This window comes from Hylaeus volcanicus, chromosome 5 (genome assembly GCF_026283585.1).
Source record: "Hylaeus volcanicus isolate JK05 chromosome 5, UHH_iyHylVolc1.0_haploid, whole genome shotgun sequence".
NCBI lineage: Eukaryota > Metazoa > Arthropoda > Insecta > Hymenoptera > Colletidae > Hylaeus > Hylaeus volcanicus.
In genome coordinates, this window is record NC_071980.1 from 11,850,230 (window position 1) to 11,863,926 (window position 13,697).

Genomic DNA, 13,697 nt, shown 5'->3' on the forward strand with positions numbered 1-13,697 from the left:
GTTGGATGAGGCTTCGTTTTTGAATTATTAACGAAAAACACCGACCAATCACAGGGCCCGATTAGCACCCGATTAGCGCGCGCTCAGCCAGCTGCCAGCGACCTGGCGCAACCAGCCAATCCTGGCTCGAGCTTATTTTCTCGCGGGTGATCGCGCGCTAATCGGGCCTTGTGATTGGTCGGTGTTTATCGTTAATAATTCAAAAATAAAGCCCCATCCGACATTTTTGCAAAGGAAATTATTGTTGAGAATCGTCTCAGCTACCCCCCATTTCCGGCTCCTACGCGAGTTTTCGGACACCCTGTAGATCAGTATAGCTGCGCTGAGTTGAGCTTTGTAGTAAGTTCTCGTTTCGTTTTGGTGTGGATCGCCAGTGGCGCTGCAGAATGACCCAGAAAAATGAAAAGAGATACCCACCTACGTTAGCGATCCTTTGTCTATGCGTACCATTACCGAAAGCTCACATTATTGTTTGGATTACTTATTCGATTTATTTGTTCTCTGGCATTTAATATTCCGAGCAATATGACACGCTATTGTTAAACCTCTACCAACCAGAACGTTTCTCGAGAGATCTGAACCTTTTAGTGATACGATGATCCATTGTCGAATAATTTTATCACGTTCACTCACTATTAGTATGCGTACGTGATACTAATAGTGATACATATTTCGTGTAAATGAAGGTGAGCGTACATGTATGTAAACTCGATACGTATGTGCACGTTGAGTCAATCATTATTTCTCATAACCTTTTTACGAATACGGAATATAGCAGATGCAATTAGACAATCTTGAAAAGATGTGGTTAAATCCATACGTCTTGTAGCCGGTAAGAGGCGAAGATAGTAGACGTATACCATATTCGATGGAGTGGACCGTGTTCTCGTGACTTTTTTTCCTCGAAGTAGATTTTTTCCCTAATATTCGCTTTGCGAGACATTTCATTCGAAACTCTAGTTAAACGTGTAATATCTACAGTGCATCATATCATGGCCTCGTCAAATAGAAAAATTCAAATTGGTTCTGCATGGTTTCAAACGAAAATTAACCTAAGGCCACAGCGTCGAGGTATCCACCACGTTACCGAAGAAATATTAAGAAGAATCCCAGAACTCTGCGAATTTTCTGTTGGAATTTGTCACATACAAAGTGAGTGAATCTTACGTTATGAAATATATTACGAAGCGCTGTTTCAAAATGGTAATATCCAAGTTTAGATATCAAAGTGTTTTATTATATTTTCTTTATTTCCTTGCTTAACATAATTAAGGACGTTAGGATCGCTTAGTGTACTTATATAAAGTATGCTTGTGTTTATAACCAATTCATTAAACAAGAGCTTGGTTTATAGCACACACGCGCGACGCACACAACGTATACATACAAAATTAAAACAATAAACACTTGTTGTCCCATCCCTTTTAATTTTTATTAATTTAAACTCCCATGTTTGCTATAAGATACTTAAACCGGTGTCATTGTGTCTTACCTAATAAATGAAAGACAGACTTTCACGACAAATAGTTTTTAAAGCATGCATGTACACTTATGCAATAGGAAACAAAGAAGATTATTCTGATTACTTATTCAATTATTAAAGTTAATTTCTATCATTATATAATCTATCATTATATATAATTAATAATCCATTTTTAGTTTGAATTATTAAATAGACTTTTCCTCATAGAATTTTAAAAATATTAAAATTTATACAAGAATAATAAGAAAAGTTTTTTAGGTATTCATTTGTGATTTTCAGTTCTTCACACCTCAGCAAGTTTAGCGTTAAATGAAAATTGGGATCCAGATGTTAGAGACGATGTGGAAATGATGCTTAATAAAATAGTTCCTGAAGGTTTGGCCTATAGACACAGTTGCGAAGGACCAGACGATATGGTAAGTTCACGAATTGTATCTATAGTTATTGAAATGCGTAATACTTGCGTTTCTGCAAGAGTACACAATTATTTAAAAATCTTCATGTCATTAAATTGATAACTGTTTAAAAGAGGGCTTACTCCTCTAGGGAAATATTTTACTAATCCAAGGAAGGTGTCAAGAATATTTTTAATAGAAAAAAATGCAGCTTAAGTATCTATTATAAATATATTAACCATTGAAGTTTTGTAACTGTAGATATATATGTTTTTCTTGTATTAGTGTAAGCTGTTTGAAATCTATTCGCATTATATGTAACTGACATTGACCCATCATGTGATATTCATGAACCTAATGTCTATGTTGACCTGTTACATAACTGAAAAATTTAATACGCTTGTAGCAGTTAACTCTATATTATGGTATTCAAGATAATTGAAAATCTAACCAAAGATTTATCTCATTTAACGAGTATATCAATTCCTAAATTTTAGATCAAGAAAATTATACCAATATATTATCTGAATTTTGTTTTGAATTTACTATTTTCTATCATATTATTTGTATTATATAGTGCATTAAATAGTAATGCACTTAGATATAATAAATATTAAATTTACCTTCTTTCTTTTTTCATTAAATATTATGTTTGTTGTAAAAGAATCAGATTTTGTCTACAATATAAATTTTTATATATAAATTATTATAAAGTTATATAGTTTTTTTCATAATCGCATTATTTATAGCCAGCACATGTAAAAGCATGTTTTCTGGGTTCTTCGTTGAGTATTCCAATTACCGATGGCAAATTAACCTTGGGAGCATGGCAAGGGATTTGGCTGTGCGAACACCGTAACGATGCTGGAAGTCGCAAAGTAGCTATAACATTGACTGGTTGTCTCAGGGATCCTGCGAGTAGTCCTTTGAGTCCTGTTAGTCCTATCGCTTCTACTAGCAGCTAGGACCACTCACACCCCCAACGGCGTAGCAAACGTCAACTGGGCATATCTACATCCAACTATTCGAGCTAGCAGCTGCTTAATTTTAGTCATATTCTAAGAGTATAATTAAAAAAAAGAGTGTATGGATACTTTAAAAGTATACACGTAAATATACATCTTTATATTGTGGACCTAATTACAATATTCATTTATATTATGGAATTTAGTCGTTTTGTCGATAAATAATTTTTAGAGGTAATAAACACTATTGACAATATTTATTATAAATTCTCATATCCGTGTATAGAAATAATACGTTCATTTGTATTTTAATAGACCTATAAATAAATAATAAATTTACATTTGGTGGTTTTGTTTAGACTGCAATGAGGTACGTATTCGAAATTAAGTTAACAGCAGTGGTCAAGAGACGTGGTTCATTAAATATAACGTTATTAAGTAGTTGCAAACTGCCAAGGCAAGTGTATATCGTATGCACCCAGAAAGATGAAAAACGAATTAGTGCAAGTATCCAGCACTCTTCTACATTGCTCTTAGACAAAATTAATTTAATGCATTCCGATATGATGCGTCCAATACTCCGAATTTAATTACATAGCTTTATTTAAGAAATCCTTTTGTAAAAAAAAAAATGATTAATGAAGATAATGGCATTAATAAATGCTCAGCAGAGTACTTGCATTATTTTTTACGATATGTAAGGAAGTCTCAGCTGGAGTATGTGCAATATGTTAAAACTTTCTAACTCACTGCTTATCATAGGGTAGGCATTTCTAATGACGTTTCCATTGCATTGGGGGTGTACATAGATTATAATCGACACTTCTTTGCTGTGCTAATATATTTCTACTAGAGATATTTACATAAGATATAATAATAGGTTGAACATGTGGGCAAATCAGTATGAAAGTAGAAGTCAGTTAAGAAATTCGTCAAATTATGCAAATAATGAGTTAGAATTATTACATCGATAGGTATTTACTAATACAAAAAAATGTAATATAGAAATTTTTATTAATCTAATCGAAATATGTGAAATGTCATCTAGGGATCTAGCACTGCAAAGAGTTGTAATAAAAATTATTTATAATGTTATTAAATAACCAAAGCTTATCACGGGAGCTTGTTGACGTATCTAATATATACTGTTAAGTAAACAGTTGATGTTAGTTGTTAATCTTTCTCATAAGTAGCATAAACTGTCGTCCATTATGATTAATGGATGTGCTTTAATGTAAAGTATCCAATGCAGCTCGTATAGCTTAAAAATTAACAGCTCAAAAATGTAGCATTATCGAAAATTATAATAATCAAGATTATAAATTTGTAGCAAATTATAAGTTTCTTTTATCCATAATGAGAATCATGGATCAGATTGATACGCTTTGCTAATATTCCAAATTTAAGAAACGATAAAAACTCACGTGCAAATTTTTCATGTCTAATCACAAAGGCTATCGAATATGTAAAAAATATGAGCATAATGAACATTATTATAACACTTGATTTAAAAAATAGTTGATACTTTATCTTGTAATTAACATATATATGTAATAACAATTTTCTAGTTATCTACTTGCATACCAAATTCATTTTATAAATTAGATAATTGGTAAAATATCATAATTGCAAGGCAATTACCGTGAACACTATTACGATACATTTTACAATTTAACGATACATAAATATATTTAATCCCATCTTAAACATTTATAAAATAATTAGAACTCATATTTAATTTTTCAATAAAATTTCATTAATCTTTCATTAGACTTAGTATGATAATACCTTATTTTAAATACTGATGGAAATGCAACTAGTGCTTTTTTAATGTACTTTTGTAATTTTTTAAAATTCAAATCTACCAACATACATCAATAATTTATATAAATAATATATATTTGTTTTGAGCCTGCGATGAGAATTGTTCGTATTACGTTAGACGCATGATTAACAATTGTCATGTAACCGTTATTATTATAAAAAAAATTACAAGTTTGACAATTTATAAACATTTAATTCATTAGCTGAAATTATGAAATAAAGAAAATTTAAACCTTATATTTATCATGTGATTTGTAAGAAATTAACAACATATACTGGCAAATTAATCGAAACTAAGATTCTATAAGAAGATAACGCATAAATTATAAGTGATACTTATAATGTTATTTTTTATTTATACATACGACATACTAATTTGGTATGGTTTCTCATTTTTTGAGAAAAAAATTTTCGTACATTATTCCAACAAACGATGTTAAAAAAATGTTGATGTAATATAATTGTGTGTACAATCTGCAAAGTTGTTCCAACGTTTCTTAATCTTTTTCCTATCTGTATAAAAGTCAAATGCTGTACTCATTAATCTAGTGTCTTTTGACAATATCCATATTTTATCCCATGTGTAATGTAAGATTAAATATTATTAAATCATACCTGTAATGAATGGTTTAATGAAAATATTGACAAGAAATGTTAAAATGTAATATAGTTTTGTGCAAAATATTTCCTATAAATATTTCATACTTTTTGATTTTTAATACTACTTTACAATTTATTTAGACATTACAAAATCCTTTTATCATTTAATAAACTTCTTTATTATAACTTAGTGTAAGCAACAACGACAAAGTTTAAATTTAATGTTTCAAAACAATTTGAAATTGCATTATATCTAAATATTCAGCTACCAATCTGACACATTTGTACTAAGATACTGTGTAACGTTTAAAATAATCACAGTTTTCTAATTTATTAATTAAGTTATTCAATACTTATACAAACTTCTAAATAAGATTCCATTAATTTTTATTTAGCTGGATATAGTGGACCTGCATCATTAAATAATAAAAATTTAATATGTTAGAAAGGATCACATGTACGTGTTGAGTACTGCTACATATAAATTTAATGTTACTAATTGTACATATTAAATGATATTTAAACAAAAAAATAATGAGAATATCATATATATATATATATATATGAGCCAGTGTAACGAAATTTAATTGCAAATGTTGTATATTATCTTTAAAACATAGACAGATAAGATTGTTTGTATAAAATAAGAATCATGGTAGATAATTATGCTACTTGAAAAGAACTTCACAATATGAAAGAACAAAATATATGATTATGCATCTGATCGTTAATATGACTTTAATTTCTTCTGTTTACTATACTTTATGTGCCAACTTATTTGCTTGTAACTATAAATATCAGAGTATTAATTTGCATTAATGAAGTTGTACCTTGTAGATAAGAATTCTTTATTTGCACAATATTGACAGAATCATCCTTCAAGTGTTTCCCTTCCCGTTCAATTTTTATAAAATTAAATCTTAAATGTGGGTTCGATTCGACAGCCAAGAATAAAAAGATTAGAATCGAAGAATTCTGTGAAAATCTACCTTGGGTTTAGAGGATTAAGTACAGGTTACCAGATTGCTGTTTCATTGCATAGTCAACACATTGAAGTCTCTATATTTATTAGTATAAACAGTATCTAACAATATTGATATTACTAACATTAAAAATCTTATTGGTATTAGCACCACTAGTACTATAATAATGCGATTTTTTTACATTTGAAAAAGTTTATAAAAATTTGATTTCTAAGTCTTTACGAGATGGCACTTATCCATAATGTGTCACATTAATAATTATATTTTTTGTAAAGAAAAAATATAACAGGCAATAATAAATTTGTAAGTACTCGTATCCAGTTTGTTAAAATATTGCACTTTTATATTTCAATTGTTATCTAGTCTTTTACTAAATGATATGTATCCTGAAATACAAATCACTTTCATATTGTATTGCATGACAGATGACAGTCCATTAATGTGTGATTTAAATATAAAAACACGGTGAAAAATATATTGTATTAAAACGCTGCGATCTCGTTATCGTTAACAGCATTTCAACAGTCTTTACAATGTACCAATATGATATATAACATATAGCAATCATTGTAATAAGCAATACATGTTTATAAAGCATTATACTCATAATACATATGATGGTCATTAAATCTATGCGGAAATCTATCTATTAACATTGCTTTCAGAACCGTAGTTTCGACACTTACAATGTAATATTTTACACATTTTCTTCCATATTTTCTTTTTGGATCGAAGAACTTAATAGATATTTGTATGGCATGACAGTATGAAAATGTATCGATCCAAACTTATTACATTTACATAAATTTTATATGTACCAAACTTTCATCAATGCTATCATTATCTTCCACTTCGAAACGATTGCCGTAGACTTTATTTAAAAATCTTAACATTGATAGAATTAAAATGTTACAATGTTTAATACGTATGTTTAAGTAAAATACTTCGAAAAAAATATATTATGATTATATATAAATTGCAATGATCGTTACTACACTATTCGTGTAGATTATGTAATCTTCCTCGATAAGATAATAAGATCCTTGATATGAGATTGATATTGCTTTACTTTATTTTCACAACTAAAACAAATATTTTTTTTTTTAAATGATCATCGCTGCACATCAGATCTATTATAAATATATTTCGATAAAATTATATACGTTCGTTGAAAAACAAGGAAAATGAAAATATCGTAAAAATGAATTGTGTATTAATAAAGAGTAAGAACGACATTTTCATATTACATTCGAGGTGGATCTACAAGTGTTATTGTAGAAAAATATAAGTTTAGTTAGATGGAAGGTTAAAAATATGATTGGCAATTTCTGGCAAAGGCTTACCATCTGGCTTACTATTATCAGACTCATTAAATTCTTTATAATTTTCAGGTATCGGATGTGGTCCTGGATCTCTTAAATCATTCGCTCTGTCTTGCACCTCTCTGAACGATGCTTTAATATTATCTAACGCGGTACCTAATCCTGTTTTGATTTGATTAAATTCTTGTGTCACTAGTGAGAGTCGCCCCAAGAGATAATTTAAGTTCTCGTCGACTTCCGTCATTCGTTTTGTTATTTCGCCCACCTACACGTGTAAATAATCACTGTAATACGTTTAATTTCACTTAAGTTTAATAATTACCTTAGTTTCCATCCCACCCATGGTAGAAGTTGTACCATTAACATATTCTTCGTTTTGTTTGTGTAATTTATCTAATGCTTTAGCACTTTCTGTCATTTGCTGATACATGACATTTATTTGCCTCCATACCTTTTACAAAATAAATTTTACCAAATGTTTAGAAATTGATTATGTAAAAGAGTTAACGTTGAATGATTACCTGGTTCATTTCCTGTTCCATTTTCGTGGTCAAATTTGCCAAAGCTCCATTCTGATTGTCCATTATGTCATTTGATATTCCATCGAATCTTTGATTTAAAGTGTTATTGATATTTATACCTTGCGCTTTCACTAAATCTCCTACTTCTAAAAGAATTTGATGTACTCCGTATTCGACTCTTTTTTTCGTATCTAAAACATGATCAGCCATCGAGACCATTACGGATTGACCCTTTTCAAGATCATGTAATTCTTGATTTACACGTTCCGCGTTATTTGCCAAGTCCATTCTAAAATCTCAGAATACTCAATAAGGTATTGTTATTATTATTATTAGTTTTCTTTTAAATCGTTAGTTTATTTATAATATTCCTATAAGACTACACATATAGAAATATCGTAAATAGACTACTTTCTGCTTTAGACACAATTAAAATTTGCAGTATTATTTGTTGTTAAGGATATATAGTTATACAATAATGTTACCTCAAAGCTCCTACTGTGTCTTTAGATTCATTTCTAGTCTCTATTAATTTATTTTCGATGTCATTGATTCCTCGCGTAACAACATCTTTTAAAACATGTTTGCTTTCTTGTAAAAGTGTTTGAGTTTCATTGTGAAGAGTTTGAATTTCACTAATCCTAATTAACAAAGATTTAATTAACAAAGAGTTATATTTATAAAATGTAAGAAATTTGTAACATCGATAGGTATCGTACGGTCGTTGTAATTTTTAAAATCATCAATAAATAATAATACCAACGTACCTTGGTAATTCTCTAATTTGATTGGTAGTATTTTCTAAAAGTTTTTGTATAGGAGGTAGCATTTTCGTGTACTGAGTAATATTAGAAATCATATCGAGGTGTGGTTTGATATGAACCTCTAGTTCGCCAATTCTTGAACCGGCATCCTGGATCTATAGAATATTTAATTTTAACATGTTTATTAATTTTAAATTGAAAAAATATGTTTACCTCTGTCAATAATGCTTTTGTTACTCCAGTTTGAGCATTAGCAGTTTCTTTTAATTTTACTGCCTCGGATTTAAAAGTTGACTCTGCTTTGGAAATCCTATCCATTAACATTGATTCGGTTTTGTTTAGTTGGGCGACAATAGGAGAGACAGTGCCAATAGAAGGTACCGCAGTGTCTGATCGAGCATTTACTTCCGATACTTTATTTTCAATATCCGTAAGCCATCCTTCCAAACGACTTTCTAAATCTTCTAATGCATCAACAGTTTTCTGCATTTGTATTCTTTCTCGTTCATCTCTCTGAAAAAAAAAACCATTTTAATATTATTGTTTATTATCTAATTCTATTAAATATTAAAGAACGTAATTTTACATAAGAAACATTATAAAATCAACTGCTGTTTATGCTACAAATTATGTTCGCAAACTTTAACTGGTTTTTAATTAGTACGATGTTCTATTAATTCGAAAAAATACCTGGGAAATCAATTGTTCAATTCCAGTTACTTTCTCGTCGAGTTTTGTTAGTTGTGATTTTAAGGTATCGACTGTTGACATGCGTTTTGTCATGGCAGTTATTGTTTTTTTTAATTGTTCACCCAATTGACGTTCTCGTGCTTCGTGACGCTCTAATTTTTCAGTATTCTCGCGCATCATATGTACTAAACTTAACATTGCATCTTTGATATCTTCGTGTCTAAAAAGGAAATTGTATTTTTAATTAGCAAAATTCTGGTCGTAAAAATGAAATAGCGATGGAAAACTTACGTAATCTCTCTAGTACTAGAAAAATTGATACAAAGTAGCTGCAAAAGTAGTATTAAAATATACTTCATTTTTCGAATATGGTCTCAAGTATGGCCAGTAATGAACAGGAAAAAATATCTGAAATAAAAAGGAATTAATTTTATTCTACAACATTACCCAAATTTAATTTACCTTTAAATTGATTGTAAGAGAACTATATCATCGCTGTAACTACCAAAGTAGATGCTATGTCTTTAAAATGAGTGGAATGCTTCCTTTGGCCAATTAATTGAATATGTTGTTATTGAGATAAGAAGCAAAGAGGTCATAGCTGATGACTCTTTGATGAGTAAAAGCATCTTTGTTGATAAATTACAGTAATAATTAAAACTTACAAACTCTATGAGCAAGAACATTCTATTTTAACAATTAAATAATAATTAATAATTTTGTTGTGTTATACTATCTTTACATCTTATACTATTAATTACATTGAATTATGTGTATGTAATTGAAAGGAGTGGGGGATGAAGAGAGAAAGAGACAGTAAAATTATTATTTGTTATATATACAAGTAGAAAAATAGATAAAGCAGGATAAATGTATTTTAATTATTTCTATTATATTGTCATCATATTCTTACATTTAATAGAATTTGGACATATTTTACTATTATGTTTCAATGAAAATACTTAAAGCTTTTCACTACACAGTACGTCACAAAGAGAGTTCAAATTTTAGCTATTTATAGATCTACAGATGCACATCAAGAGCCGTCTAATGGAGCCATATGGTCCATGTAAACCATCTATTTCAAGTGCAATTGATTTATCTTATTAGCGTTAACAAACTTGTATATATAGTTATGGGTATTTAAAAATGAAATACTTTATTCATCAATGAAATAGATTAACATTCATGAACTATTAGTTTAGATACCATTAGGAGTGAAATTAATTGAACTTATAATTAGAGGCTACTTTAAATACAAATAAGTGAATTCAAATACTATTTTTTAAACAAATTTTGTTGTACTTCAATTATAAAATTTTCTATGTGTTTGTACATGTATACTACATATATGTCATACATTTTTTGCAATATTTCTTTCTTTTTAATTTGATGATATCATCTTATAGGAAATTTTAAACAATATTTAAAACAAAAAAACAAACTAATAGTTCAAATTAAAATTTACATGCAAGTACGAGTGTCATTTGTTTATATAAAATGAATATTAAACCTTAACGTATAATTGTCTCATTGGAAACATTAGAGTGCATATAAAATTATTTTTATATTTATTTCATGTTTTATGTGTAATTATTATGAATATGTGTCTTGTTATGGTCTCTTTGTCTTCTCACAACGTTGTAATTAACGATTGTTTCAAACGCTAAATTTTGTCCAGACAAACAATTGAATATTCGTAAATATTAAGCATATTACAAAACACGTATTATCATACTTTAAGTACCTCTAATCTATCATTCCCTGGCATAATTATTAACACTGTACTTGGACCACCATTTTAAACAGAATCGAAGAGTTTATACAAAGTAAATCGAATTATATTAAACAATACACAAAATCGAAAGCTCTCTTTTATATATTTTAATTACACATCACGTTTCAGAATTAAACTATTTAAAGACCGCGTTACGTTTTCATTGTAAAGAATAAAAAAAACAAAATTGTGAAGTTTAACGAGACATTAAAACAATGTATTTCGACGAAATATACAAGGGAATTCTTTAATATTCGTTCTTATAAACATTAACGATATCAACTGGAAATCAATTTCTGACAAAAATCGTATAATCGAGAAACAATTAAATAAATTTGTATCATCAATGGAAATTGAAATAAGTGAAGACAGTACTGGCTTTTACTTACGCGAAATAATAATTGTATTCTATTCCTTTGTGTAAAAATGAATCATGTATAAGACGTTCTGTTTCCTTATTCGATCAACGTTGAACTGTTGTGTGTCGTATCATTAGCGAAGTACACATTTGGATTTTTAAAAAACTAAACTTAAAGTATATCGTTCTATGCAGCGACGAGCAGCGGACGCTTTGGGTACTAATAAAGTGCATCTGCGAGCTGTATCATTGAACTATTGGTATAGTTCAGTGATCTGTACTTACAGTTCGTTCCATAAAGCAAGGTTCGACACGCTTGCTTCATGGAGCAAGCCAGCACTGAGCGACTTCCCCCACTTTTATACTAGTCCGCTTCCCCGCTGCTCCTAGCACTGACCAGCACTGACTGCGATAGTTCCGCGAAGCGTTAGGAACAGAGTGAGAGAATACGGAGAGGCGGCCTTGTGGAGGGGAGGACCGCAGTGGATAGCAGGGCAGTACCACGAGTGGGAGGAGCCCCAACCATGTTGCCCTACACTACAGTGCAGTGATGGACATTCGTGGGATTTTTCCTGATCATGCGCATTGGAGCGAGCGTTGCAGTCCTCACTGCTGTATACACTTACTTAGAATTTAGGGTACCATTGGATCCCAGTAAGGAACAAAATATAATGTTCTCTTCTTTTCCTCGATGATTCGTAACGTGGACGGCTGCGGTTCATTATCCATTTTTTTTTTATTTTCCCTAATATTACACTCTTGTACTTAATTTGTCCGTTAAAAACGCGGGAAAATTGCACAGGCCCCTTAAATGCACCTCCTCTGGCGGTTCGGATACATGTATGGTAGCAGACGACATGTAGCTGTGACGTCAGCTTACGCATGCGCAAAAAGGAATTCCTCGAAGGAAATATCCCACGTATGTCCATTACTGCTACAGTGTCGAATCCTGCCATAGATCAAGTATTCCACAATCTTTCTTATATACTATACCTAGAAAAGATCGACAAAGTTTCGTTTGCATTCAAAACCAGGGCCGGCGCAAGACAGGTTCAGTGCGTTCGCCGGAACCCGGCCCCCCGTTTTAAAAGGCCCCGCGGTCTACGAAAATTACTGAATCAAAAGGCACCGATTTTGATTAACTTTTTACAGAATGATGATACCATTAACAAATATAAGAAATTTTTTTAGTAGCGCTGATTAAATTGAAAGGAGTGACAAAAATCATCAAAGTATTATTATTTAATATTCATATTACAAGAAATATATAATATGCAACAGCATTGGTAAATAAATAATTCTTCGTTGTAAAATTTAAGTGTAGTATTTGAATGTGAATCCAGGCCCCGACAAATTTTTCAACCCGGCTCCGCAAAAGGTCACGCTGGCCCTGAGTATTCCACAATCTTTCTTACATACTATACCTAGAAAAGATCGACAAAGTTTCGTTTGCATTCAAAACTATCACTTCAGGCGATATCGGATGTACGTTTTATTTAAAGTGGTTTCATATAAATAGAACCACAATATCACTGTCCTTTATCTTGAATCTATTAGGTGGACTCATCGATAAGGTTTATCTCAAATTCTGCCACAGACATGAAGCTGAATGGTAATCGTTTAAACAGTCTGTCCATTGACATTACGTATTAGTAAACTACTGATTAATTAAGTACTGTTCAAACGATTATTACTATTAATAAGAGAATCTCATTAATCGTGTCTGAAAAATATGTATTGTATCAAAACTGTATGGTCTCGTTATCATTAACAGCATTTCAAGAGCTTTTACAATTTACCAACATGATATACAGGGTGTCCCAAAACTCGGGGAGGAGCCGGAAATGGGGGGTAGCTGAGACGATTCTGAACAACAATTTCCTTTGCAAAAATGTCGGATGGGGCTTCGTTAAAGAGATATTAAGCGAAAACCCCGACCAATCAGAGTGCGCGTAGACCGTTGGAGCGGCCGCGGTAGCGAAGGCTACGCGCTAGGTCGATGCTTCGATGCACGT

The 13,697-nt window shown here is 30.7% G+C and overlaps 2 protein-coding genes across 10 annotated transcripts; one reads left to right on the top strand and one right to left on the bottom strand.

The window, feature by feature from the left end:
- The first annotated feature begins 409 nt into the window (after positions 1-409).
- Positions 410-4,904, top strand: LOC128877654 (UPF0047 protein YjbQ). Of its 6 annotated transcripts, none has more exons than XM_054125154.1 (5): positions 410-686; positions 776-907; positions 982-1,152; positions 1,763-1,899; positions 2,628-4,904. In XM_054125154.1, coding segments are annotated over exons 2-5 (525 nt in total). In that variant the 5' UTR covers positions 410-686; positions 776-906; the 3' UTR covers positions 2,844-4,904. The 6 variants fall into 6 exon arrangements, with proteins under 6 accessions (XP_053981129.1, XP_053981130.1, XP_053981128.1 ...); XM_054125155.1 differs by having other exon boundaries at positions 779-907; XM_054125153.1 differs by having other exon boundaries at positions 410-907.
- On the bottom strand, positions 3,663-11,935 carry LOC128877652 (centromere-associated protein E). 4 transcript variants are annotated; one of them, XM_054125152.1, is made up of 10 exons: positions 11,714-11,935; positions 9,839-9,955; positions 9,548-9,767; positions 9,071-9,370; positions 8,861-9,012; positions 8,579-8,734; positions 8,094-8,382; positions 7,895-8,023; positions 7,594-7,837; positions 3,663-5,282 (listed from the first exon to the last, which is right to left on the bottom strand). In XM_054125152.1, exons 2-10 carry the CDS (start codon positions 9,904-9,906, stop codon positions 5,272-5,274), a joined length of 1,569 nt encoding a protein of 522 aa, XP_053981127.1. In that variant the 5' UTR covers positions 9,907-9,955; positions 11,714-11,935; the 3' UTR covers positions 3,663-5,271. The 4 variants fall into 4 exon arrangements, with proteins under 4 accessions (XP_053981127.1, XP_053981125.1, XP_053981126.1 ...); XM_054125150.1 differs by lacking the exon at positions 3,663-5,282 and adding an exon at positions 6,318-6,636; XM_054125151.1 differs by lacking the exon at positions 3,663-5,282 and adding an exon at positions 6,318-7,332 and having other exon boundaries at positions 11,714-11,934.
- Positions 11,936-13,697: the final 1,762 nt, after the last annotated feature.